General features: G+C 41.0%; 1 protein-coding gene across 5 annotated transcripts in view; it reads left to right on the forward strand.

The window, feature by feature from the left end:
* The window catches only part of LTBP1 (latent transforming growth factor beta binding protein 1), a 427,411-nt gene extending 404,645 nt beyond the window's left edge, over positions 1–22,766 (forward strand). For all 5 annotated transcript variants that reach the window (XM_082852057.1, XM_082852058.1, XM_082852059.1 and 2 more), the window contains 3 exons: positions 14,052–14,174; positions 20,504–20,653; positions 21,811–22,766. In XM_082852057.1, the coding sequence (XP_082708183.1) occupies positions 14,052–14,174; positions 20,504–20,653; positions 21,811–21,992 (455 nt within the window). In that variant the 3' untranslated portion in view covers positions 21,993–22,766. The remainder of the gene's footprint in view (positions 1–14,051; positions 14,175–20,503; positions 20,654–21,810) is intronic.
* The last annotated feature ends 306 nt before the right edge of the window (positions 22,767–23,072 follow it).

Here is a 23,072-nt window from a genome sequence, read left to right on the forward strand (position 1 = left end):
GGGCAGTCCAGGGATCTCGTTCTGCTTTTGGCATTGCTTCTGTCAATTGCACTGGGCGAGTTGCTTCAGTTTCCTATATGCGAAGTTGAGAACTCTTTTGAGGTTATGGTAATTAATACTCTGTAAGTATGAAAGCATTTATCATTGGGATCATAGATCCTGATTATTATGATCAAAGCAGGTGCAGCTATTAATAAGCTATAGTGGAGAATGTAAACCAAACTGGAAAGCTATAAAAGGCCTCCTAATTTGAGTGGCCACCATATGTGTACACTGTATATGCAGAGAGAATACTCTCAGAGGTAAGTGGTCCGGTTCTTTGGGACAGAATTCTTGGTATCCGTGGAACTAGACTGAATTGGATACCATACGGAAGGACAAGTACGCAATTTATATTGTTTCTTATTGAAAAGATTCTTTGTATTTATTTAGAAGGCTACCCCTTATTTTCCCGAAAAGGGTGAAAGTACTTTTCTCACTATAAAAGGCTTATTGCAAAATAAAATTTAGTGGTGAATTATGCACATAGAGCCTTGGTATTAAATGTGATCATTACGTTAGTTTCCTCACTTGTAAAATGGTAGTAGCGACATCTTCCTAAGGACTGTTTGAGGGTTAAAAATGTGCTAACACATGTTAGATGCTTGGCATACAGTAAATGCTTCGTAGGTGTTAGCGATGATCATAGATCAAATCTTGTTCCAGGATATGAGTTGAGCTAATGATTATTCCCCACTGTTACCTCACTATACAGTGCTAGAAGTCTCTTTGAAAGTAAGCAAGAGTCAAAGATGATGAGGGGCAGGTGAGAGTTTGGGGACTAACGCAGAGCCAGATAATCTCTGCAGCCGCTGAGGGAACCTGCTGCTTCTGTGCCGCTCGAGGCTCCCAGGCTACCAGTGTGAGTTATTATATAATGTCTGAGAGAGGCCTTGTGCCTGGAAAAGACCATTCAGGGTTGGGTTTTAAATGAACATTCAGTGTATCCAATTTATCAATGTTAAAACCTGGACTTACCTAAGAATTTAAGTTCAACGTAAACATTTTGTCCTTCTGTTTATAAGTCCCATATTTTTATATAAAATAAGATCAAGTTTTATTTTGTGATTAATGTTTATATAGCTCAAGGAACAGATTAAACTTTCCTTGAGAGTTATTTCTATATCAAAACTCTGTTAATTAAGTCTCTAACACTTTGGCCTCTGATTTATGAATTTTATGCATTTGATTTTATCTCATGCATTTTATATACCTGAAAGGGCAGCCTCCAATCCTAATAAGCATTTTCTTCTTAGGTATTTAAGCAGCTCTTATCAATCTAATAAATCAAACTTAAAATGCAACAAATTGAATTCCCTAATGAATCTAAATACTTACTGACCTAATAGAGTTCTGTGAATTCTCATGTAATATAAAATCCTAGATATTTCAAATTGAAATCACAAGGCCCATCAGATTATCTAGTATATGGTTCTCTTAAACATTATAGACATATTAAATAACAACAACAAAAAAACCCTTACTCTGAAACTTTCACAGTAAAGTGTTAATATTCTAAACTTAATGTATGTCATTATCAGTGTAGCAGAATTATCATCTTAGGCCAGCTAAGGTTACTGGGTAGAAAAATTCATGACTGTGATTGTCAGTTATTAGAGAATTAAGACCAGGACATGGGATGGGTATACGCACAGTGTGAGTCTAAGTAGCCATGTGTGACACGCAGAGCACATTCTATTGTTTCCATGTTAACAGGGGACCCCACGTGTTCCTAATGTGTACTGTTTTTATAAGCAATACCTTCCATTGCAGTGACTCTCAAGGGAATAATAGGGCAGATAAAATTAATAAAAGCTTTTCTCTAACTACACATAACTCCCTTCAAGAATCAGGTACCTTCTGCTAAAGGTATGTGCTCACCTTATTGAAATTCTCTACCACACAAATGACAAACTTCCCCTGACCCAGTAAAGAAGGTTTGGGGCAATATTCAGGGTTCTCCAGAAAAACACAACCAATAGGAGAGAGAGAAAGAGAGAAAGATTGATTGATTGATTGATTGATTGAGTCACTGATTCATTTTAAGGAACTGGCTCATGTGATTATAGAAGCTGGTAAATGCAAAATCTCTAGGGTGGCCTGATGTTGTGGAGGCCCAAAGAAAGCCGAGGTTCCAGGTCAAAAGCCGTCAGCCAGAAAGAGCCAGTTTTGTAGATGACGTCTGAAGTCCAAAGGCAGTTGGGCAGTGGGCAGTGGAATTCTCTTTCTCATAGGAGGGCCAGTCTTTCTGTTCTAATCAAGCCATCAACCCATTGAAGGAGGCCCACTCACATTATGGAGGGTAATTTGATTTACTCAGATCCACCAATGTAAATGTTAACCCCATCCAGAAACACCCAAAATAATGTTTGACCAACTTCATCTGGGCACTCCGTGGCCTAACCTAGTTGACACATGATATTAGCCATCACAACTGGGATTGGAAAAAAAGGTTGAGAACCAGTTAAAGAAAATATTTGCATTTTGTAGAGCTTCTCCAGCTCCCACTACCATCCTGTACAAACACACACTTAAGCAAAGGTCTTTATTTTCAGTTGGGAGTGAAATGTCGTTCTTCTCCTTCCCCAGATATACACTGGAAAAGGGCAGGGAGGAGGTGGGACCCTGAACACTCAATCAGGACCCCCGGCTGGACAGGGCTTTTATGGCAGGTCAGGGAAAACCAGGAAAAGAGATATTGGACTTGTGGAAGGGAGTGAATAAACAGGAATGAATGATACAAAGGCCAGGCACAAAAAGAGGGACTGCATGAGAGGAAGAACACTAGAAATGAAGCCAAATGTGGATTCTTAAAACAACATTGTTTGGGGCAGGTGCTTTAAAGGAAGAGAAAGCAATGGGCAAGTAAGCCATGTTCAGGTTATGATCATATTGCAGTCATATTCGGAAACATGATTTGTCTCAGGGTAAGGAAAGCTAAAAAGGAAAATTTAAAAAACTCTCATAAAGGGGAAAACTTACTCCATTTCCTGCTAAACTGTTGGTGACAGAACTTGGGAGGAGTGTCCTGGAACCGGGCTGCAGTTCCCAAACCCAATTCCCTGGAGTTGGTGTGAGTCAGCGAGGGTTTGGGATGCCAGCTGGGAAGGACCAGCACGCTGGTTGAAGCTGTCTCAGTGGCCTCAACAACTATTATAGAACAGCTAAATGTGAGGGGAATTTGAAAGATGGAGAGTTGGTGATAAGAACACTTCTGAAATTTTAGTTTGTGTACGATTTGGACTTTGGGGTATCAATTTTATTTTTATTTTTGTTGCTGTTGGAAATAAGTTTTTTTATTACATCTTTATTGGAGTATAATTGCTTTACAATGGTGTGTTAGTTTCTGCTTTATAACAAAGTGAATCAGTTATACATACACATATGTTCCCATATCTCTTCCCTCTTGCGTCTCCCTCCCTCCCACCCTCCCTATCCCACCCCTCCAGGCGGTCACAAAGCACAGAGCTGATCTCCCGGTGCTATGCGGCTGCTTCCCACTAGCTATCTACCTTACGTTTGGTAGTGTATATATGTCCATGCCACTCTCTCGCTTTGTCACAGCTCACCCTTCCCCCTCCCCATATCCTCAAGTCCATTCTCTAGTAGGTCTGTGTCTTTACTCCTGTCTTACCCCTAGGTTCTTCATGACATTTTTTTTCTTAAATTCCATATATATGTGTTAGCATACGGTATTTGTCTTTCTCTTTCTGACTTACTTCACTCTGTATGACAGACTCTGGGTCTATCCACCTCATTACAAGTAGCTCAATTTCGTTTCTTTTTATGGCTGAGTAATATTCCATTGTATATATGGGCCACATCTTCTTTATCCATTCATCTGTCAATGGACACTTAGGTTGTTTCCATCTCCGGGCTATTGTAAATAGAGCTGCAATGAACACTTTGGTACATGACTCTTTGTGAATTGTGGTTTTCTCAGGGTATATGCCCAGTAGTGGGATTGCTGGCTCATATGGTAGTTCTATTTTTAGTTTTTTAAGGAACCTCCATACTGTTTTCCACAGTGGCTGTATCAATTTACATTCCCACCAGCAGTGCAAGAGGGGTTCCCTTTTCTCCACACCCTCTCCAGCATTTATTGTTTCTAGATTTTTTGATGATGGCCATTCTGACTGGTGGGAGATGATATCTCATTATAGTTGTGATTTGCATTTCTCTAATAATTAATGATGTTGAGCATTCTTTCACGTGTTTGTTGGCAGTCTGTATATCTTCTTTGGAGAAATGTCTGTTTAGGTCTTCTGCCCATTTTTGGATTGGGTTGTTTGTTTTTTTATTATTGAGCTGCATGAGCTGCTTATAAATTTTGGAGATTAATCCTTTGTCAGTTGCTTCATTTGCAAATATTTTCTCCCATTCTGAGGGTTGTCTTTTCATCTTGTTTATGGTTTCCTTTGCTACGCAAGAGCTTTGAAGTTTCATTAGGTCCCATTTGTTTATTTTTGTTTTTATTTCCATTTCTCTAGGAGGTGGGTCAAAAAGGATCTTGCTGTGATGAATGTCATAGAGTGTTCTGCCTATGTTTTCCTCTAAGAGTTTGATAGTGTCTGGCCTTACATTTAGGTCTTTAATCCATTTTGAGCTTATTTTTGTGTATGGTGTTAGGGAGTGATCTAATCTCATACTTTTACATGTACCTGTCCAGTTTTCCCAGCACCGCTTATTGAAGAGGCTGTCCTCCTCCACTGTAGATTCCTGCCTCCTTTATCAAAGATAACGTGACCATATGTGCGTGGGTTTATCTCTGGGCTTTCTATCCTGTTCCATTGATCTATCTTTCTGTTTTTGTGCCAGTACCATACTGTCTTGATTACTGTAGCTTTGTAGTATAGTCTGAAGTCAGGGAGCCTGATTCCTCCAGCTCTGTTTTTCTTTCTCAAGATTGCTTTGGCTCTTTGGGGTTGGGGTATCAATTTTATTCAAGGCTTATTTCCTTAATAGCTATACTACACTGAAGTGCTAAGAAGGTATTTGGCCATGCTCTGTTATTGAAAATATTCTGACTGGAGAACAACTTGCATTATTATTATAATCATACCTATCTATTAGAATCTTTCTAATGTAAAGCCAAAGTAGAGAAATTAAGATATGCACATAAAATGAACCATCAGATCACAAAAAGCAGCACTTTTATTTTTCACTAACAAGCAGTCAAATTTTGAGCAGTTTAAACTTTCTACCTTGAAATCAGACATTATGAATAGGCATTCGATTTTCTAGAAATGCCTTTTTGTTGTTGATTCTCTTTTTAGTGGAAATTTTACTTTCATGTATTTTAAAGAAATTTTGCTGATAGGATTTTTTTCTCTTCATTGATAGTTGAAATGTACTCTAAGAAAATGAACTGTGCTGAGTGGGACTATGAAAAATATCACTGTATGTAATTGCTTAAAGCCCTGTTCTGTGTTTGAGGTTTTGAAATCAAATAATGTTGTATTTATTTTGACCTTTTCCTAATTGACTTTGTAAGACAACTATGGCTGGAGAAGAGCCACTGGCTGCCCATGGCTTTTATATGCTGACCTCATGGCTAGAGCAGGCATGCCTGGCAGAGGAAGGGTGAGGGAAATTTTATCTCCTCTCCCTTCATGCAGCAGACAGATTGTACCTCTTACGACTGTGAGGAAAGCATCTAGGAAGTGCTTAGGAAGCATGTTGGCATAAATCTGCAAGGAGCAGAAACTAGGATGATAATTATTTTGCTCAGCATCAGTAGCCAGTGTCTTAAGAAGCAAATTACAAAAGATTAGCTCATTGGAAGGCTTCCAGGCACAACAAGGCCGCCTTTTATGCTTCCTTCTGAGCTTCAAGTCTCAGTGGCAAGCAGAGCTGTTACGAACAGTTGTGTTGGTTGTGCACTGTTCAGCCCTAGAAGTTACCATTCACATCATAATCTTTCAGTGCCTACCAAGGTAGCCAAATAAATCACTGCCAGAGGGAAGAGTTACTAGGACTGTATCTGATTCTGAATAGATCCGGAGGGGAAGGTAAGAAGGGAGTTACTTCAGATTAAGATAAATAGCAATATATGAGCAAACCATAAAACAGAGTTACAGATCTTAAAACAGTTCAGTTTTGCTTTGCAGCTTTAGCTTATTTCCTATAATTAAATGGGATACATATTTATGAATAATCTATTAATTATGTTTAGCAGTACTTTAATATTGCATTAATTACCTAGAACTTGCTTTTCAAATGACGATCCAGTAGTACATCTCTATTTCATAACCTTGAGGTCTATACTTCTGAATATTCATCAAGAGAGTTTTGAACAGCTTCAAAACTTAAGATACAATTATTTTTTACCCTTAGATTTTAATAATTTAGTTTTATTAAAAGGAAACAATATTTTGAAAATTTACCCTGACCTGACCTTTGAAATATCATTAAATTTCTCTGGACCTCCGTTTCCTCAGCAGGAAAATGAATGAGGTTGGACTGTCCATGATTACTTACAGTGCATTCAATTCCATGATTGTCAGTCGTCTGGAAACACCCGTGTGAGCATCACCTGAAGACAATAGCGCCATCTGGTGGTGATTATCTCATATTATAGCCCACAAGTTTCAGTGACAGATTGTCTTCCCAGTATTTTGCAGCCTAATAGTAAAAATGTCTGCTTAGAATTGTAGAATATGTAAGCTAGAAAGGACCTTAGAGATCAACTAGTCTTGTTTTCTCATCTTACCAATTAAAAGTAGAAAGGTTAGATGAATACCAGACTTTAAAGAATACATTTTTTTGTTTCTCTTGACTTGTTTTTTAATTGGGGTTAAATTCACATGACAAAGTTAAGCATTTTATAGTGAACAATTCAGTGGCATTTAGTATATTCCGCATGTTGTACAACATCCTCTTTAATCTTAAGCACATGTGTAGCTCAAATTTTAAAATAATTCTTACTTGATTAATGCAAAAAACATAATAGAAAAAACAAAATGTATTCCTTCCATATAATATTTAGTTTACCTAATTGTTGACTTCTCAGATTGTCACTTCAGAGTAGTACTTAATGAGTAGGAAAGCAGGAAATGAAACAGTTTATCTGTCCTTCCAGTTGGAAAAATATGAAGTAGGTCAGCTTAGAAAATTCACATGTTGAACTTTCCTCGTATTTGCCTGTTCATTGCATTGTCCAGTCTTGTCTCTTATCGAATATTAGAAGTTACTTCATTCCTAATTTCCTCTGAGATTGGCTGAATGCAAGACTTAATGTTTTATTTCTAAAGCGCTGTTTACTTAGAAATAGGGGAAACCTTTCGTGCAGTCCTTCCTGAGAAATTCATGTTATCAATCATTATTTTAAGGTTTTTATGTGTGGCATAATTTAATGCTGTTACAAGTCTATAAATTTTGAATCCAGGTTTTAGAAATGGATTTCTAAATGGAACCTCCATTGTTTTGGCATTCACACCCAACAAATCTCTCTCTCCAGTTATAGTCTGGCCACGTAAACAGCAGTGTGATGGAAAATGCTGGGAGTGACTGCACTTGGAAGGGGCAGCATTTAGGTGAAGGTTGGGGGTGAGGGAACTTGATTGGTCTACAGCCTGTGAGTTTCCTTAGAGCATTAACATTTACAGGCATCCCACAGAATGTAAACCCTGCCGAGACTAGACTTCATTACTTCCCTCTCCTCGACAAGTACAATTTAATTGAACATTAAGCAATTTGATCTCTTCCACCTAATAAATTGAGCAAATTCAATAAATATAAATCCTGCTAAGGATAAAGCTGACCCTGGTGGGGCTGAGCTCACCAGCATTCACGGTTATTACTCTCCCTGGAATTTTAGTCAGAAATGCTTATTGCTGAACTAAGTACTTACCTGATACTTACAGTCTAGGGAATATATATTTAATAATTTTCTTCTAAGGGTTTCAGAAGGGCAGCTGTGGAATTGAAAGAGCATGGTTTTGCAGATAGACCAACAGAGTCGATCCTTCAACTAAGCTAGGACAGTTATGCTATAAACCTTAGCTTCCTTATCGGAAACAAAAGGAGCTAATTACAGTTATTTCATAGGATTCTGAGATTTAAAGGGAAAAGTGTGTGCAAAGGTACACAGCGCCTAGCACACAGGAGCTTAATAGTGCATGTTCGCTAACTTTCCTTTTTTCGATTGTTCTTTAGCAGGGATCGGTAGTAGGCAGCGTTTATGGGGTCCTTTCATTTCCCTAAGACTTTCTGATCTATTATATATGCCTATGACTCTGAGTTACCTTCCCTCCTCTGCTTCACCTGGCTGACCCCCTTCCTGTAGATGCTCATCTCCAAAGTGAAGGCTTCCCCAGCTCTTCCTGGCTGACTCTAGGCATTACCTCTTCTTCAAGCACCATTGCACATGTCAGTGTACTGTCATTTTATCCTTCCTCTCTCTCTCTCCCAAACTCCACACTGCCTGTAATATTCTCAGCCTCTGGTTGGATGAGTGAGTCAATCACTGAATGGAGTAATGCACTGCCTTTAATGCTGCTAAGGCACAGTACCATAATCCTGTTCAACAGACACAGCTCAGAGGAAGGTATCTAGTCCGAAGAATAGGAAGCAGTAGGACTAGAACCCCGGGCTTTTGACTCTTCTTTTTAGCTTCTCTTTTTAGCAGGGGTCCCCAACCCCCAGGCCACGGACTGGTACCGGGCCGCACAGCAGGAGGCGAGCGGCGGATGAGCGAGCGAAGCTTCATCTGCCGCTCTCCATCGCTCGCATCACCACCTGAACCTCCCCCCGGTCCGTGGAAAAATTGTCTTCCACGAAACCTGTCCCTGGTGCCACAAAGGTTGGGGACTGCTGCTTTTTCGGATACCTAATTTTCTCTCACAACTCAGCAAGTTTTAACATCAGGAAAGCAGGTTTACTACCTGCTCACCAGGCACTGTGGATAAGAGTGTACTCTCTGAGAATAAGCATAAGCAGACAGACACCTAAACACGTGTCCAGTTCCGCAGGGTGTGGCATCAGCAGAATCCTCTCTCTTACGTTCCTTCTTCTGTCATCAGTACTGGATGGTATGTTCTGTAAAAGGTCAACATTTTTCTAATTCCATAGCTTTTGCTAATTTCAAAGAAAAGTGCCAATTATACTACTGGCTCAGCATGCGCTCAGGTAAATATTCGTTCCATTCTCCCTGTCTCCTTCCTCCGTTTCCTGGTGTGTATGTTTTCCAAACACCATCATCAATTAATAGTACATGTGGAGGCCTGTAGGAAAAACACCTGATCTAGAAGTTTCAGTAAAATAGGACCCATTTTTCCTTATGCATATGAATTGGTCCTTCTCCTTTTTTTGAAAATCATGCACTTCAAACTTTAGAGCACTAGGTTTTCATCCCTGATGTGTGGAGAACAAAATGCAGCCTCTTCATCATTTCTAAAAGCAGCTGAATTTAATCTGCCTCAGTCAGACTTCACCTCCCAGTTTCCTCACATGCCTGATTGGCATTGTGGTGTGTGACTGTCCAGACCAGCCCTACAGATGTGTCTGTCATAAGGAAGGAGATTTCCTGCCAGGATATGATAATGTGCTTCCCATTGCTGCTGACAGCGGGAGCCCCAGACCTCTTGGCTCCAGGGGGGCAATTTTTAAACTTTTTTTTCAATTTAGTATTAAAATCAAAGCAGTACCATCTGTCATGTGAATCTGCCATGCCAGGGAACTGAGCGTGATCCATGGCCTGGATCTTGTTTAGACCACGTAAGTGATGGCAGCCCACACCATCCCACGTGTGTCTTTCATAGCTTTGATCAAGAGCTTAGCATTTGTGCCTGCAGAGGTGAGGAGTGCAACGAGTGGGGGGACTTTGAGGTGTGAATATTTCTACTTCCTATTCATGTCACATTCATATTTGGCTAGATCCTGGACGGACACACTGTGTCCCAGAAATGGCATTTGCCTCACAAAGTACAAGCCCTGCTAAGCAGAGCTCTTCCTTTGCACCAAGCCCCAGACAACTAGGTGCTTAACTGTTGTCAACTTGCTTAAGTAAGGAGTGTCTTGCAGAAGGAAAAAAACTCTAGGGACAAAAAATGTGTTCATCTCGACGTGTTGAGCTGGATGAAGTGGCAGCCAAGAGATTCTCATGGGCCGCCATCGGGAGCTGTGGCAACAGTTCAGGGATCTGCTATTCCCAGCTCCACAGCCTCAGCCAACCACAACTCACTGCCTCCCCAGCTGGACTATAGCCGTGACCCAGCCCTAGGGATAACCAAGGCCAAGCGCCGCCAAGCTCAGTGAGCTCTGGGGTGGCTCAGAGATCCAGCACATGTTAGAAAGGTGCACGTGCCCAGATCCTGGAGGAGACGCCTTACCCAGGATTCACTAGAAAACTCCACGATATTCCAGTTGTTGCCTTAAAAGGTGATGAGAAACCTACTGGCTACTCAAGGCATTTCTAAAGGGGTCGAGCATATACTAACAACTGCTGCACATCAGTTTTTCCCCCTGTATTTTGAGTTTTGTTGATCTAGTGTTATAATGTGTTGTTGCGGATACCTTATCACTGTCTGATCAAGTGATTAAATTTGCCCAGGCAGTCAATAATTTTTGAGATGAAGACATCTTTCTCTGCTTACTGAGTTGGAGTTTTCCTCCATCTATTTAAAAATTTCAGATCTTGAAACAATATCTAAAAACATCTGGAGACTGTGCTTTCATTGCTCTTAATTTATTGTACAGGTCTTTGCCCATTGACGACTACGTTTAAAGTTTTGCTAACACTATGTTATGGCAATCATTCTGATACCGTCTTTGCAAATCCTCATTTATTGCCAGGTGTTCAGCAGGGACATGAGTGATTTTACCTTAAAAAAAATTGTAACCTCCATTTTCTTGGTGCTTCAGAATTTATGAACAGTTCCATAACATCATCTCATTTTTTAATACACCAGTAACAGAGAGGCAAACAGGAATTATCCCCATGTGACAGATGTGAAAACTGAGGCTTGCCCACAGTTGCTAGGCTGGAAAGTAAGTGGTACAGTCAGGACTTGAGCCCCGGCTTCTGCCTCCGAAGCCCATGTTCTTTTCATTATCCCGTGCTCATTTCACACTTGACCCTGGCCAAGAATGAGAGCAGATGTGTGCAATGGGAGAGGCAGCATGGATGGATTAGGATAGACCCATCATGCTCCCAGAAAAATAACTCAAAATGCATGTCTTGGTGTTGATGGGACTGTAGCACATCTTCAAATACAAAAGAGAGTAGTACATTTAATATAGAAATGATGTTTTGATAACTGACCAAAAATCTTGAAGTTTGGATTGGTAACGTGTTAGATAAAGTGAAGCAGCAAAGGACAGTAAGCTCTAGAAGCTTAAGAAAAATGCATGTCCAGGGATGAAGGGAGGGGAAGGAAGATGCAGCAAACCGCAGAGGGTCCCCTGCCCATTACTCTCCTCTGCTTCCCTTTACGGCCTGGGTCACGTCCAAAGCCTTTCTTAGGAACTACTTGGTAGTCCCCAAACACAGCTTACAGTTTGCTTTTGTGATGCCTTTGGGTAAACTCTTTTTAGAATCCCAAATATCTTCTATTAAGTAAACCCTTCTCATCTACTTAGTTTCAGGTCAAGTGTTCCTTTTCTAGGAAGCTGTTCCTAAACATCACACAGGAACAGAAGTCCATTCCTCCTCCACTCCTCTCCCATTTGATCCCTTCCTTCTGTGATGTTAGACGGTGAGAGCTTGGAGGGTGGAGACCAGGTCATTTCTTGGTGGAAGAGGCATGGTCTGGGGAAAAGCCATGGGCCCGGGACTTGAGAGCGAGATGCTGAAGAGGAGCGTATGCTGCTCAGCCACCTCTGGACTTAGGTTTGCAAAATAAGAGCATGAATTAATTTTTTTTAATATCCACTCTTGATCACAACTGTTGCCTGGATACAAAATGTTGTCTCCCTTTCAGATGTACAACAAATATATATATAAAAAGTCATGAGAGGGCCTCCCTGGTGGCGCAGTGGTTGAGAGTCCGCCTGCCGATGCAGGGGACGCGGGTTCGTGCCCTGGTCCGGGAAGATCCCACGTGCCGCGGAGCGGCTGGGCCCGTGAGGCATGGCCGCTGAGCCTGCGCGTCCGGAGCCTGTGCTCCGCAGCGGGAGAGGCCACAGCAGTGAGAGGCCCGCGTACCGCAAAAAAAAAAAAAAAAAAAAAAAAAAGTCATGAGAGAAAATGACCTCAGTGTGTGAAACTTGTAAACATTACTGCGATCTTGCCTTTGCAGGGAAATCCTTAATTCTTCTCTTGCAAACCTGAAGCAGAACTGACAACCATTTGTGTTCTCTTTGTTTGAAGCTTTATTTTTGTGAGTCAACGGTCTTTTTCCAGGTTTAGCTATTTCCTTAATGAAATTAATATTTCTCATGAAGTGGTTTCGTGAGGAAGTGCTCGGCGATGTCTGGGATGGGGGTGTGTGCCATTCCTGGAATGCTTCCCACAAGAAGAATTTTAGGAAGGGGCAACCATGATCCTACCCTGTCTAGGGGTTCAGGGTCTTTTCTGCTTTTACGCTCCCGTTTTGCACTTTAGGGGAGAATGTGCGGGTGTGTGCATGTGCATGCATGCGCAGACACACACATACCTCACACACGCCTTTGACTCCTTTAAGAGGAAGGTGATGGAAGAAAGCCTTGAGAGTTCACACGCTTGCCTCAGTGCTTTTCTTTAGTTTTGTTACAGAAGGAACTAAAATAGAGGAAAACTCCTTCAATCTGTGGTCCAGGCAAGTGTGGCTGCTGCCTGGTGTGGCTGCCCTGAGTGTCCAGCCAGTCCTGGGGCCGGCTGACCTGCAGCTCTCAGTTCCGGCAGAGATGTTGAAGTCTAGGTAGCCCCAGAATTTTCACCAACTGCTAGATGAATCCTCAGGCAGTATATTTTCTATAAAATGTGCATTCAGAGAATGAAGATATCTCTTCTAAAGCTTTCCTCTCTAGACCTTCTAAATAACTCTGCTCCAAAGTAAGGGTAAGAGCCCGAGGCCGTGAAATGCACTGAAAGCACAATCATCCCCGAACGTGTGGAGAACCAAGATCCCATGTGCTATAGGTGGGTCCTGTGAGGAGGACTAAAGGGGGAGTCAAGTCAGATGGCCACGGGAATGGGAATGTGGCCTCAAGAAGTGGTAACTGCAGATGAATTTAGCTAAGGTGCAGAAGAGGCAAAGACAAGAATTACAAAGGAGCTAAGGTAGATGTAGGAGAGGAAGAATGTTAAGTGTACACCCTTCAGCTGCATGATTGAGTTCAAGTATGGTGCTGCCTCATACCAGTTGTCGTTTAGCCACTCCATGCTTCTACTTCCCATTGGTAAAATGGAGATAATAGTGGCTTTTCATAGGGTGGTGTAAATATTTTACTGAATTAATGTGTATTAAGTGCTTAAAACAGTATCTGGCACAGAGCAAACATCATACAACTCTTAGCTAATGTTACTAGTACCATTACGTCACTATTACTGTCATGATGAGATCATCATCATCACTGCTATAATGTTATTCATAAGGGACCAGGTCTTGAGTAGAGAAGTATAATAGTAGGGACTAAATTCAAATGGTACTTAGTTGCATCTTCATTTGGTTGTGTCTCATTTTTGGATCACCAGAGATGCATTTTTTTCTCTATTGAGTGGAAAAGTGTGTCTCTGTATGAATGACTACTTTATACGCTTTAAATGTTTTGATGAAAACACCTGATGGGTTCAGATAAAGCCATTCTTCCAAAAGGTTTGCAGCACTCTCCGATGGCTCATGTTTTCAGTCCTTTACTCGCCTGGGATACATTCTACCAACTGTTCAGCTACCGTGTTGGGTCTGCTATTCAGAATCTTAATTATGCTGTACAGCATGAATTGTATGTGGATGAATAGAGCACCCATAAGGAATACTGAGATGTTTCAGGATCAGGGGTGTGTGTGGGAGATGGGGCACGCGGTGACTGGGTGCATCCAGGTGCGAGCAAACAGCGATGGTGTGTCACGTTCATTGTCATTTCCTTCTTAGATGACTATGCCCAGCTGTGTAACATCCCCGTCACGGGACGCCGGCAGCCATATGGACAGGATGCCTTGGTCGACTTCAGTGAACAGTACGCTCCCGAAGCTGATCCCTACTTCATTCAGGACCGTAAGCAACCTTTTTAGTTACTTTGGAACTAAATTGTGGTTCTGAAGTTTAGTCAGTGGTTCTCAAAATGTAGTCCCTGAGAACTTGTAAGAAATGCAAATTTGCGAGCTATGCTGTAGGCCTGCTGAATCAGATACTGGGGTGAGACCCACCAATCGGCTTTACCAGCCCTCTGAGTAAGCCCTACGTACACTCAAGTTTGAGAACCACCGGATCAGATTATGAGTCTCACTGGTGGGAATGCTATTACGTTTATTTTCTTTTCTTTCTTTATTTTTTGAATTTTTATTTATTTATTTTTATAAATTTATTTGTTTTTATTTTTGGCTGTATTGGGTCTTTGTTCTGTGCACAGGCTTTCTCCAGTTGCAGCGAGTGGTGCGCGGGCTTCTCATTCTCGTGGCCTCTCCTGCTGCAGAGCACAGGCTCTAGAGCGCAGGCTCAGTAGTTGTGGCACATGGGCTGAGTTGCTCCGCGGCATGTGGGAATCTTCCCTGGGCCAGGGATCGAACCCGTGTCCCCTGCATTGGCAGGCAGATTCCCACCCACTGTGCCACCAGGGAAGCCCTATTTATTTTTTTATACAGCAGGTTCTTATTAGTCATCAATTTTACACACATCAGGGTATACATGTCAATCCCAATCTCCCATGCATCACACCACCACCCCAACCCGCCCCCCCCCCCACCGCTTTCCCCCCTTGGTGTCCATGCATTTGTTCTCTACATCTGTGTCTCTATTTCTGCCCTGCAAACCAGTTCATCTGTACCATTTTTCTAGGTTCCAAATATATGCGTTAATATATGATATTTTTCTCTTTCTGACTTACTTCACTCTGTATGACAGTCTCTAGATCCATCCACGTCTCAACAAATGACCCAATTTCGTTCCTTTTTATAGCTGAGTAATATTCCATTGTATATATGTACCACATCTTCTTTATCCATTTGTCTGTCGATGGGCATTTAGGTTGCTTCCATGACCTGGCTATTGTAAATAGTGCTAGTGAACATTGGGGTGCCTGTGTCTTTTTGAATTATGGTTTTCTCTGGGTATATGTCCAGTAGTGGGATTGCTGGATCATATGGGAATTCTATTTTTAGCTTTTTACGGACCCTCCATACTGTTCTCCATAGTGGCTGTATCAATTTACATTCCCACCAACAGTGCAAGAGGGTTTCCTTTTCCACACCCTCTCTAGCATTTGTTGTTTGTAGATTTTCTGATGATGTCCATTCTAACTGGTGTGAGGTGATACCTCATTGTAGTTTTGATTTGCATTTCTCAATTAGTGATGTTGAGCAGCTTTTCATGTGCTTCTTGGCCATCTGTGTGTCTTTGGAGAAATGTCTATTTAGCTCTTCTGCCCGTTTTTGGATTGGGTTGTTTGTTTTTTTAATACTGAGCTGCATGAGCTGTTTATATATTTTGGAGATTAATCCTTTGTCCATTGCTTCGTTTGCAAATATTTTCTCCCATTCTGAGGGCTGTCTTTTCGTCTTATGGTTTCCTTTGCTGTGTAAAAGCTTTGAAGTTTCATTAGGTCCCATTTGTTTATTTTTGTTTTTATTTCCATTGCTCTAGGAGGTGGATCAAAAAGGATCTTGCTGTGATTTATGTCAAAGAGTGTTCTTCCTATGTTTTCCTCTAAGAGTTTTATAGCATCTGGTCTTACATTTAGGTCTCGAATCCATTTTGAGTTTATTTTTGTGTATGGTGTTAGGGAATGTTCTAATTTCATTCTTTTACATGTAGCTGTCCAGTTTTCCCAGCACCACTTATTGAAGAGACTGTCTTGTATATCCTTGCCTCCTTTGTCATAGATTAGCTGACCATAGGTGTGTGGGTTTATCTCTGGGCTTTCTATCTTGTTCCATTAATCTATATTTCTGTTTTTGAGCCAGTACCATATTGTCCTGATTACTGTAGCTTTGTAGTATAGTCCGAAGTCAGGGACTCTGATTCCTCCAGCTCTGCTTTTTTCCCTCAAGACTGCTTTGGCTATTCGGGGTCTTTTGTGTCTCCATACAAATTTTAAGATTTTTTTGTTCTAGTTCTGCAAAAAATGCCATTGGTAATTTGATAGGGATTGCATTGAATCTGTAGATTGCCTTGGGACGTTTATTTTCTTTAAAGAAAATCTTATTTGTTATAACTTCCATGACAAAATCATTTTTTTACCCATGAAGTGGTGGCCTAGTTTAAGGGTCAGTTTTCTTGATAGCTTGGTTATTACATTGCAGTCTTTTTTCATACAGGGAAATGGTAAATATTAACTGTACTGAGTTGATTGTTTTTTAACATCTGTATTGTAGTTGCTTTACAATGTTGTTGTGTTAGTTTCTGCTGTATAACGAAGCGAATCAGCTATACATATACATATATATCCCAATATCCCCTTCCCTCTTGGTCTCCCTCCCACCCTCCCTATCCCACCTCTCTAGGTGGTCACATAGCACTGAGCTGATCACCCTGTGCTATGCAGCTGCTTCCCACTAGCTATCTACTTACATTTGGTAGTGTATATATGTCAATGCCTCTCTCTCATTTCATCCCAGTTTACCCTTCCCCCTCCCCATGTCCTCAAGTCCATTCTCTTAGAATGGGAGATAAAACGATTGCTCTCCTGGTCAGAGATTAATCTTTAGAATTCACTTGTGAGGGGGTTTATTAAGTAAGAAAGGATGGGTGATGCTTTTCCTGGATTTGTGAGCAGACTTATCAAGTGGGAGGTGGAGTGTGTATGTGTGAATCCTGTTCCCATTTAGAAAGTAAATGCCTAAATGTACAACCAGAGTGTCCCAGATAATGAAGCCACACGAGCTAAATATGTCTGTGGGAGAGACCAGAGCTTTCACATACAGACTAATTATGTGAAGTCTGAAAAATGGGATGGTACAAATTGAAATATCAGTAGATAATGGGTTGTCTGCCTTCAAGAATGGGACGAGAGCAGTGGCGTCCAGGTGCCTGTTCCACATCCTACATAGGGGGCCTCATTGCAGCAAGTGAAGCTGCTGCAGACTTTCAAGACAGAATCCCTGCAGACCAGGTAGTTGGGGTTAGGACTTTGGGGACACTGCTGAAATTATAAAATACAGCAATGCTCTTCTTTCTTTGGGACCTTTCACCTGTGCACAAAGCAAACTAGCTGTGACCTGGGTCCTGAGGAGCAACACAAGCTTTGTGGCTGCCTCTGGAGCTACTTCAGTTCTGAGCCAAAGAGTGTTTTCCTTCTTTCCCTTCCCTCCTTTTGTTTTTTAAAGTATGCAGTATATTGATCCTTCAGCCAAATTAAAACTGCTTTAAAATTTACGTGAAAACAGCATTCTATTAAATCAGCTGGGTTGGGTCTTCTAGACCTGAGTGGATCTAGAGCATTGCCAGCATCCAGAAGGACCCCTGGTTCCCTTTTCCCAGCCACCCTCCCACCCCCTCAGGGTAACCACTATCCTAACACCTTAGATCAGTGGTCCCCAACCTTTTTGGCACCAGGGACCGGTTTTGTGGAAGACAATTTTTCCACAGATGGGGGGGGGGGGGGGGGCGTGGTTGCAGGATGATTCAAGCTCATTACATTCATTGTGCACTTTATTATTACATTGTAATATGTAATGAAATAATTATACAACTCACCATAATGCTAACAGGAGGTGGAGCTCAGGCAGTAATGCGAGCAATGGGGAGCGGCAGATGAAGCGCCACTCACTTGCCCACTGCTCACCTCCTGCTGTGCGGCCCAGTTCCTAACAGGCCGTGGACCAGTACCGGTCTGTAGCCCAGGGGCTGGGGACCCCTGCCTTAGGTTTTCGTTTAATCAACCACAAATAATCATGCACTACTTCAAGAAATGTGCTTAAATACATTGACAGCTATAAGCCTGTGCACTTATGATTTCTACACTTCTGTGAATATATTTATAGGTCAGTAAACATTTACTTTAAAAAAAAAAAGGGAGAAGAAATATTAAAGCTGCAAGAAAGTACAGTTTGCCTGCCCCATAAATTGAAAATACCTGCCCCATAAATCCAAAATACCAGGGTAAATCTACATGTAACTCTGACACAATCCCATGGCTTGTGTGTGCAGCCTCTAATGCATTATAGTTCAGATGCCAGGAATTTTAATGGTGAAATGTTCTGGCTTATGTAGTTTTTTTTTAAGCTGTCATTGCTTTAAAACTTTTAAGAAATAAGCATGTTGGTATCAGGTCAATTTCCTGTTTAGCAACATAGGAAGTTGCAGATGCAGTTCGAAGACCCCCAGGTTTGACTATGTAACGGCCTTTAAATTTCTTACAAGTTGCAGAGAAATAGCTCCTCCTTCCTACACCAGGATCAAAGGCTCTCTGGCCCTACTGAAGACATAAAATCGTATGAGGTAAGACAGTAAAAGAGAGGCTGAATCACACCACCTTTATTATTCATCATCTTGTGCCTCTCTGTTGAAGAAAGTTGGGCTAATGACTGGTGTCACCTTTAGTTAGAGCAGTATATCTAAGACTAAGACTGGAATTTTCTAGAGCAGAGATCAACTTTTTCTCTAAATGGCCAGATAGTAAAATTTGTAGGCTTTGCAGGCTTTGCAGGCTATATAGTCTCTTTTGTAGCTACTCAACTGTGCTCTGGAATCAGGAAAGCAGCCACAGACAGATACTAGCAAATAGGTGAGGCTGTGTTCCAGTAAACTTCATTTATAAAAATAGGTAGCAGGCCCACTTTAGAGCACGGGCTGTCCTCTGCTGACTGCTGTTGTTTTAAGAGTCCTGTAGAAGTATTTTGGGGAGTCTGATTAATGCGTGTGTAGGAGTTTCAAATTTTAATTTCATGTTTTAACTTCTATAATAAACATAATTTTACTAGTTAAAATGGACTTTGCTGTGTTACCTGGACTTTGAAATATTTCCATAGGTTGACTTTCTTGTCAGTATTCTCAAACTGGCTTCAGGATCTGCTGACAGTCTTGATGCCCAGTCGTATTTTTTTTCCTTTTTAGATGTATTACTTAATTTTTAAAATCATTGTTAGACCTCACAGCCCTGAATAAGAAATGGTATTTTGCTGCCCCCTGCAGTTCGACTGGAGAATTACTTCAAAGGCCAGATGTGCCAGATGTAGAGTTCTGACCCTAGGTTGATTTTTTTTTTTTTTTCCCCTTAAAAGCTAATACGTGGGGCTTCCCTGGTGGTGCAGTGGTTAAGAATCTGCCTGCGAATGCAGGGGACGCAGGGGACACAGGTTCGAGCCCTGGTCCAGGAAGATCCCACATGCTGTGGAGCAACTAAGCCTGTGCGCCACAATGACTGAGCCTGCGCTCTAGAGCCCGTGAGCCACAACTCCTGAAGCCTGCGCTAGAGCCCGTGCTCTGCAACGAGAGAAGCCACTGCAATGAGAAGCCCACACACTGCAACGAAGAGTAGCCCACACTCGCTGCAACTACAGAAAACCTTGCACAGCAATGAAGACCCAACACAGCCAAAAACAAATTTATAAAAAAAAAAAAAAAGCAAATACATGGTGCCTTCAGAAGGTGGGGGAGAGGATAAGACCCCCACATCAACAGTGTGTTTGGGTCACCGTGGATTTACAACTTTCTAGAAACAGAGGAAAATATTCTTGATGCCTGGCTACACTGTTTTTGTACTACTAAACTCTAGCTCCGAATCAGTTTAAAGATATCTAAAAACAACAAAAGAGCCAAACAAGAGCTTCTTTGTTTCGTTAAAAGAATTTTGGTTTTCTAAACAGAAATATGTATTTCTCGTTTATCAGGATGTTGTGAGTCCCTTTTACTGCCTTTATCCTTTGATCCCCCAAGAGCCCTTTTGTAAGGCTCATTCCAAAGCCAGAGCAAACAGACCTCACATGGCAAGGCCAGCCTGGCTTTTCTCCGCTCCTGGGAACTCCCCATGAAAGAGCACTGCCTCCAATGCTTGTGCATCTTAGCAAATGTCTACTCTCATAGTGAGTTCCATCGGTTCTATCCTGAAAGATGTTCTGACATTTACCCTACTGAGAACTCAGGAAATTTAAAATCTTAGACAAAAAATTTTAATAATTAAGGGCAAAAAAATACCCTACTTGCTGTATCATTTTATGTGATTTTAGTGTAGAACAACAGAATTCAAGATGTGGGGCTAATCTGTACAACCTACACAAGATTGGTAATAGTTGGCTTAATATCGTGTACAGATGTATTCACTTAAATTTTAATGCTATCTTTCAGGAATGGGAAATATGTATGTATGATGAACCATAACCTTAATGATCATAAAAAACAGTGTAAGAGGTTGAAAATTTGTAACTTGCCTCCTGTCCTTTCCCTTCCAGGTTTTTTAAATAGCTTTGAGGAGTTGCAGGCTGAAGAATGTGGCATCCTCAACGGCTGTGAAAACGGGCGCTGTGTCAGGGTGCAGGAAGGTTACACCTGCGATTGCTTTGATGGGTATCACTTGGATATGGCCAAGATGACCTGTGTTGGTAAGAATCATATGTATTTGATGGGAAATTACTCTTTTCCTGAATGCCCTGTGGCTGGACCTCAGACAATCTAGTACATTTAAGATTTGCAGAGTTTCAGTTTGGGAAGATGAGAAAAGTTCTGGAGATGGACAGTGGTGACGATTACACAAAAATGTGAAGGTACTTAATGCCACTGGACTCTCCATTCAAAAATGGTTAAAATGGTCAATTTTATGTTCCATATATTTTACCACAAAATTTTTAAAAGTTGATACTTAAGAATTCATATAAATGGTACATACCTATGGAGGAAAGGCCAGAAAGTTTGGGGTAATTAGTTTGACTCTCTTAAATTGAGCTTTTGACTCTTCAGCAAATGTTTTCCCTGAATACCTGACACCAGCAAGAGGGGAATATAGATGAAAAAGAAAATACAACTTCCATTTTAGAGAAAGTTCTTTTCATAACTCTCACGTTGCCTTCCCTCTTACTTTTAAGAGAAGGGTAAAAATATGTTTATCCTTACCGTGTGATTGAGGATGTGTTCCTGAGCCTGTTGGCCTCCTTGCTAAATGACCCTTGACTTGTAGCATTTTTTTCCTCTATTTTTGTGGCTGTTTTGCTCCGTCGTGTAGTTTCCCCACTTCAATTTTGTTAGTCTCAATCTGAAGTGGGTCTAAAAAAAAAAGGTAACCTGGGTTATTAAAGGTGTTTCAAGTGCATAGAGCCTTTCTTTCCTGTGGAAAGAAATCTAAGAAAGTAACTTAAACCTTTAGAGAGGCTGCTCAGAGGCTCTCTTTATTTCTCTTGACAACCTAACAGTTCTTCGGCATGTGCAGAGAGGAATTTAGAAGTAGGATAGTTGTTCCAGCTTCCTTAAGGTTTGACTATAAAAAGTCAAGCTGACAAAATGGTCCCTGTTGTGTTAAATAAAAAACAGGGAAAGAAATTCTAGAACCTCCTGGATAATCACCTTTTTTAAGATCTATAAAGTAGTATTTCTCTTGCATGTAATTGAAAGACAATAATGGGAAAGACTGCAATTTACTGGGGGGAGAGCACAGAACATGTTGCCAGGCTGTGTTCAGGCCGGATGCCTCAGGTAGGGTGTAGATTGCATTTCCTCCTGGAGCAATGTTGAAGCTTGCTAACCTGCGTGGTTTGGCTTATTGCAGATGTCAACGAATGTGATGAGTTGAACAACCGGATGTCTCTCTGCAAGAATGCCAAGTGTATCAACACCGAAGGTTCCTATAAGTGTGTGTGTCTGCCCGGCTTTGTACCTTCCGACAAGCCAAACTACTGCACTCCATTGAATACCGCCTTGAATTTAGAAAAAGACAGTGACCTGGAGTAAAAGTGAAGCTACATAACCTAAACCTGTATACTCTGCACTGTGTAAAGGAGAAAGAGAAATGTATTATACTTCAGACATTTCACTTGACCCAGAATGTTGGAAATATGGAAACATCATGGAATTGTATATCCGCAGAAGCGAAAGGATTCAGTGTGAGCCTGACTTGTGTGACAGACCAAATGGACATTTCTCTGAAAAAAACAGTATATATAGTCTGTTCATATGTAAAATTCAGTGGAAAAGAGGCAGAACAGTGCTATTATTTTAAACAGAAGGTTGTATTATTATGTTTTTTGTTTTGATATTTTTTACTATTGCTTGATTAAATCTGACATTTAAATAGTGGTGGAAATATTTTATATAATTTTCATTTTTTGGTTATGCAGTTCCTTGGCTACTGTTTCTTTCAAATGTCAAGTGCAAAAGCCTTTGATAAAATATTGTTTAAGCTATTATAAGTATTGTTACACAGGGTTATGCTATTCCTGGTCTGGAACATTTTTAAAATCCAAATTGTCCTGTGGAGCAGGCAGTGATTAATTGTTTCAAAACTTTTATACACATATGGAGAAAAGTACTTTATATTTACAATGTGGTATCTGATTTTAATGTCCATTTTTAGCCAAGCTGCTGGTAGGTGTTCATTGGATCCCTTTCCTACAAATGGAAGAACTAATGAACTTACATTAGTGTTATAATGTGTAAAGTAGGACCAGCAAATTTTAAAACTTGATGATCCCAATATATTTACCATTGTATGTTAAAGCAAAATAAATCACCATTTTTTTAGAAAATTTCTACATCCGAGTAATGTCAATGACCATGTGCACACAAGTTGTTCCCGACCACCCCACTCTATCAATGGTCTTCTATGAATGTAGAGTCTTTTACAGGTTAATTATTACATTTGTTAGATACTGTTATGGGTGGAATTGTGTCCCTGGAATTCATGTTGAGTCATGTCCCCTCAGTACCTCAGACTATGACTGTATTTTTAGATGAGCTAATTAAGGTTGAAGAAGGTCACCGGGGTGGGCCCTAATCCAATAGGACTGGTGCTCTTATATGAAATTAGGACAT

The sequence above is a fragment of the Leucopleurus acutus genome (genome assembly GCF_964270905.1).
Source record: "Leucopleurus acutus genome assembly, chromosome: 12".
Classification (NCBI taxonomy): Eukaryota; Metazoa; Chordata; class Mammalia; order Artiodactyla; family Delphinidae; genus Leucopleurus; species Leucopleurus acutus.